We start from the raw sequence: 6000 nt of genomic DNA on the forward strand, positions 1-6000 counted from the left end.
GGTCAGCAAGTCAACCTGCCTCTGCCTGTCTCTCATGCAGAGTGCGATACATCCTGAACGTGACCAGGGAAATAGACAACTTCTTCCCGGGGATGTTTGAGTACCACAACATCAGAGTGTACGATGAGGAAGCCACCAACCTGCTGGAGTACTGGAACGAAACCTTCAAGTTCATCACCAAAGCCAAGTAGGCTAAAACACACACACGAACACACAGCTTCAGTTCTCCCAGCGTTCTCGATGTAGTCCTTGTAATGCAACACAATCTCTCTCCTCTGTCTCTGTTAGGAAAGCTGGTGCTAAGTGTCTGGTTCACTGTAAGATGGGCGTGAGCCGCTCCGCCTCCACAGTGATCGCCTATGCTATGAAGGAGTACGGCTGGGACCTGGACACTGCCTTCGACTATGTGAAAGAGAGACGGACTGTCACCAAACCAAACCCTTCCTTCATGAAACAGCTGGAGGAGTATCAGGGAATTCTGCTGGCCAGGTGAGCTTTCATATAGAAGCGTCTGTCCTGTAAACACATTCTTTATGGTTTATTTTGGAGCTAACATACTATTGTTTTTCTTTTCCTCCACAGCAAACAAAGGCATAATAAGCTATGGCGCTCCCACTCTGATAGTGACCTATCAGATCGCCCAGAGTCAATGTGCAAAGCTTCCTCACACTCTCTGGGACACTCCGACTCTCACAACAACAACACCGCCTCCTCCCCCTCCTTACATCACTTCCTGGGTGTGGCTGTGCTGCAAGCGCTTGGTGCTGAACCTGAAGACTCTGCCAAATCAAACAACACACACACCTCTGACTCACACACGCACACCAATGGTTTGTGTGACTCACCGGTTCAGGAGGAGGTCAGATCAGATTGTGCAGACCCCCTCCTGCTTCCCCTCCCCAGACCCCGAGCAGCCACTGTAGTCCCAGAGGAAAGACTGGACAATTCAGCGAGCGTGGCTGTCACTGTGCCTGTTGCTGTACCCCACCCGCCACCATCGCTCCACATCCTACCTCCTACTCCTGAACTCCAGCGCGCTCACCGGGGTCCTCCCACACATCTGTCCATTTCAGTGCCCAAAAACAAACCAGCAGAACTGTCTCTTAATTTGCCTGAGCGAAGCAGCTCAGAAGAAATCTCTCCCCTCACCCCGGGATCCACAGACTCAGACATACTAGATCAATCATTGTCTGATTTACCAAGTGACAAACACAGCCCTCTCAGCCCTGCAAACACCACCCCTCTCCAACTGCTTCTTCCCCTCGCTCCCAGTGACAATAACAACAACCCCAGTGAGTTACAAACAGGCAGTGCCTTCGACAGCCGCGGCGATGCCGATGGGTCTTCAAACCACAGCACAGACAGCATCGACTTCTTCAGCGCTAGAGAAAAGTTTCTGGGCTTGGCCCAAGATGGCAGAACTCGGACACTTTCAGAGCAGGCACAACAGAGGACATCTCTGTCCCATGACGAGAACAGAGAAACGGAAGCTAAGGAGGAAGAGGAGCATGGGAATGAGAGTCAGGTACAGACTTCTGATTCTTCATTTTTTGTCTTTGATATCATAACTTTCATGAAAACACGTGATTGATTGTAAGGCTGCAACAAACACATGTGAATCATCAACTAATCTGTAGATTAGATTAAATTCTCAAATAATTGATTGGTTTATAAAATTGGTTAATAAAAAACATAATGTCGTGTTGCAGCTGCTTAAAGAGCTGATTGTGAAGGAGCTGACAGGTGTTGTTGTTGACCAGCACCAAGTTCGATTTCTACCAGCGCAGTGGTCTGTGACAGTAAGCAGCTGATAGGCCTTGAGTATCAGTGAGGCTACATAAAGATCCCTATTTCTAGTACTAATCACACTGGAAGTGAAAGTGGAACCTGATTGGATCAAATTTTGTCTAAAGGACCACAAGGTAGCAAACAGACTATGAGTAAAAAACAGATCCTAAGTGAATCCACATAAATCATACTGACACCTGCTGGAGGGTGAGAGAAGAGTCAAGACAGTAAAACTTAAGTAGTAGTAGTACTTAATGTAGTTTAATAAGTAGTAATTAATAATTAGATACTAAATCATGACCTATAATAAAAGGAAGACTGTTACTGCTTCACACAAACACACATAGTAGAGAAATGGCATGAGCCTATGACTAATACAGTCTTTATGTCTCTTTTGCTCTCTGTCTATCAGACATCGCCGCAGTCCGAAGACAGTGTTGACAAAGCCAGCCCTGAACGAACTCATCACCCTCCCCATGACAATGGAATATCAGTCCGCCATATTGTCACTGAGATCGAAGCCATATGCCACCCTGCGTCTTGCCTTTCTCCTACTCCGTCCTCCACCTCGTCTTCGTCGTTCCCTCCATCCTCCCACAGCCCTGAGCTCATCCGACCAGAGCATCAGGAGGAGGCAGAGTCTTCTGAAGTTACGCACGGCTCTTTAACTCCGCCTTCACACCCACAGTCTCCTTCCATGCTGCCGTGCGACTGGCCGGCGGGCTCGGTGCGGCGGGCTACCAAGCAGCTGGAGCAGAAGCTAAGGCAGGAAATGGAGATGGTGGCGTCTCAGCGATCCCCGCTGCATTCCCCCAGCACTGAACACCCTCCTGTCAGACTGTCCCTGTGCTCCCCGAGCACTGAACATCCTCCACTTCGCTCCCCTCATCACTCCACAGAACAAAGGATCACTCAGGGAGAGATCATGGCTGTATCTGCTAAGTCCAAAGACAGAGAGAAGCATACAGGGTCAAAACATGAGCTTCAAAGACTCGACTCCTCAGGCACGGACACACTCCCAGACCCTTCCTCCTCCCTCAACTCAAATATCAGCCAAGTCTTTGGTGCTATACCTGTCACTGTGCACACATCCATAGATAGCCATACTGTGACATCATCACTGGCCACTACTAGTCAATTTGTAGAATCATCTCTAAATACCTCAGCCCAGTCCCAAGGACAGAGCCAGCTCCACAGCCAAAACCAGCAGTGTCAGACCCTGCCCCAGGCCTGCTCAAACCAAATGACTGTGGATGGGGTGACAGTGCAGGAGTCAGACACAGATGAGAGACTGGAGTCCAGTTCCCAGGGCAGGCAGGCAGGGGGCTGTGGCCCCGGATGTGATGCCCAGAGCAGGCTGGCTCGTGGCAGCCAGGAGCTGGAGAGGATTCAGCAAACGCTGAGAGAGCTGCAGGCTTTCCTTCATGAGGGCATCAGCCTGAAGACAGCGGACAATGAAGTACAGGAACTGGAGCAGCCTCAGGGGCTGAGAGACGCTATGGACACAGAGCCAGGACCTTGTAAAGGGGCAAGTTCTGAACAGACCCCTCCGGGGCTAGAAGTAGGGCAGCGACTTCGAAAGAGACGAGAAGGGAAGAGTTTCCTGGAACCAACAGGATGGCACAGAGCCATGGAGCTCGAGGCTCGCATCCGCCAGGCAGGCCTCACCCCCCCTTCTCTCATGAAGAGGTCGGCCTCTTTGGCTAAACTGGACTGTCTGGAGCTGTCAGCCAACGACCTCAGCGACTTGGACCTTAGGCCACACACCAGGACGACATCAGCACACTCCCAGGACTCTTTCAACATGTCCCCGTCTCACCCAGACGACACCTGGAAGAAGCAGAAAGTGTTGGCTCGAAACACTTGTGCGGAACAGACAGGTTTGCCCCGTGACGACTCATCCTCGTCACAGTCCCTCGGCCTCTTCTCCGCCCCTAACTGTTGTTCAAAAGAAGAGACAAGTGAGAGGGAGGAGCCAGATGGAAGCGGGAACCACGCGCTCATTACATCACGTCAGCAGGGGAGGGGACACTCGTCGAGACGTTCACGCAAAGCGTCTGCTGAGAAAAAGCAGCGAGCCGTCACTGTGCTATACAATACCATGTAACCTCAGTGCAATGGACTTGAACGGACACAACTGGAGCTGTGCACATGTATGAGAGAGGCTGCATGATGTGTATGAATGTGTAGCAGGCAAACTGTAGGCCGTGTGCAACCTCCCATGTATGTACAGTGTGTAAGAATTGAATGACATAACATATGTTTGCATGTGACTCACTGGATGTGCTGTTTCAACTGGAGTTCAGGTTTGTATGTACAATAATGAAATATGAATGTCCGAACTAAGACTGAACAGGTGCATACTGTACGCACTCCACTATGTCCCTTTTTTTTTTTTTAGAGACATTAGTTTTCAGTGTGTGACCCTCGCTGCCCGGACAGAGTTTCTAAGGCAACAGTGAGAGGGGCTTTTTCTCAAAACATGCACTTTACTGTTTAGATGATTTTCTTTTTATTTGAAATCTGTTTCTTACCCCGGGGAGGATTAATTTGCACTGATCTCAGTAGACTTGTCTCTGTATGAGTTTTTGTTTTCAAAGTGGACAGACATGTCTTTATTCAGATTTTTAATTGAACCAGGACAAAGCTGATATGTGTTTTTGTTTTTTTTTATTCAGTGCTTTAGCAGTAAATAAATACGGTGAGTTTGTTTCGACTGTAGTGACATTATTCTTGTGTTCAGCTTCATCTCACACACAAGGAGATGACTGATACAGGCTGAAATGTAACCAATGTATCATTGACTTTACTGTCACCTGCTGGCCAGGCAGAGAACTACAGTTTTAAACAACTCTTAATGCACATGAGAAGGTGGGAAAATGTTTAAAATGTAGTTAAAATGTGTTGTTACAGGAGTTTTACCCTGGAAAGAAAACACTGAAGAGTTCTCCAAACTCACTACACAGTGGTCAGATGGGTGGAGACCAACCCTACAACCTTTAGAGTTGATAGAAATATATTCTACTTATCATGTTTAACTACAAGTAACTGTGTCTTTGAACAAGTCTCCTCAGGGATACAATCTCAGTGCAGTTTATTTCAGGCTGACATTTTACCTACTGTTTCATGTGGGTAATTAAACACGGAGATGTAGGCCACCCGGGCCCCTCCTGTGAGACACACACACACACAAATCACACAGCAGCACTGACCTGGAAAGAATGACATTAAAGAATTTGACCAGACTAAAAAAAAAAACAGGCCATTAAAAAAAGACATCAAACTCATAAGCCTCATATTTTCTAATATTCTGTGTTTTGAGTGTAAAAAAAAATGAAGACCAGGTTATTGTAGTGAATCAAGAGCAAAGCAAAGATTCCCTGATGATTTCACCAATTAAATCCACTTCAGTAGACACAGCAGACGGCTTAAAGAAGGGTTTTTTTTGTTTGTTTTTTTTACAGCATATGCCCCAAATTGAACTGTCATGAACAACTAGTTGAAACAGTGAGGAATAAAATCAGTGGAGCAGAAGAGAGAGGGTTAGAGTGAGTGTTTGTCTCCCTGGGTGTGATGACTGAGATTGGCATCCGTCCTCTTTGCATACTGATGCTCTCAGCTTCTCCCTCTCTCTCTCTCTGACAAACACAAACACACACACCGTGTTTTTATGTCTGTGACTCTTTACAAATTCCCTTCACACACACTTGCACCCCATTGCTTCCACCGTCCTGATGTTATTCATGATGTCGAGTCAGAGCAAGGGAAGCTGTTGTGGCTGCACACTGCTGATTCACATAGAAAATTATTTCATTTTTCCTATTCTGTCTCACCCACCATAAAGGCAGCCTGGGTGCACTGAGTGGTATTTCTTAGAAGGTTTAGAGTCTCTAAGCTGTCCTTTTCCTTCCTGTCACGCCTAAAATAACTACAGGCAAAAACCCCCTTGGATCTGGCTGAGGCGCTGGGAATCCATGTCACAGGGAGGATGATGGAGGTGGAAGCTGCTAAAAACAGACCAGCTCTCTCTGCTGCTGACTGACGCTGCAGCTTTCCATATCTTGTGAGAAATTAATTGCTTTTGTCGCTGTCCTTCACTGGAGAGGACCAGAAAACTAACTTGGAGTAGAGAGCTGCAGCTAGCACTCAGGGTGGGGCAGTGGGTGGAGGCTTGGTGGGGGTGTGTGTGTGTGTGTGTGTGTGTGGGGGGGG

General features: G+C 47.8%; 1 protein-coding gene across 2 annotated transcripts in view; it reads left to right on the forward strand.

The window, feature by feature from the left end:
- ssh2a (slingshot protein phosphatase 2a) overlaps nt 1-4504 on the forward strand; it is a 29700-nt gene extending 25196 nt beyond the window's left edge. For both annotated transcript variants that reach the window (XM_023408158.2, XM_023408157.2), the window contains 4 exons: nt 41-187; nt 289-489; nt 583-1525; nt 2201-4504. In XM_023408158.2, coding sequence (XP_023263926.1) covers nt 41-187; nt 289-489; nt 583-1525; nt 2201-3895 — 2986 coding nt within the window. In that variant the 3' untranslated portion in view covers nt 3896-4504. The remainder of the gene's footprint in view (nt 1-40; nt 188-288; nt 490-582; nt 1526-2200) is intronic.
- The last annotated feature ends 1496 nt before the right edge of the window (nt 4505-6000 follow it).

This window comes from Seriola lalandi, unplaced genomic scaffold, assembly GCF_002814215.2.
Source record: "Seriola lalandi dorsalis isolate HSWRI2012SDOR001 ecotype SW California unplaced genomic scaffold, Sedor1 jcf7180002054355, whole genome shotgun sequence".
NCBI classification, from domain to species: Eukaryota; Metazoa; Chordata; class Actinopteri; order Carangiformes; family Carangidae; genus Seriola; species Seriola lalandi.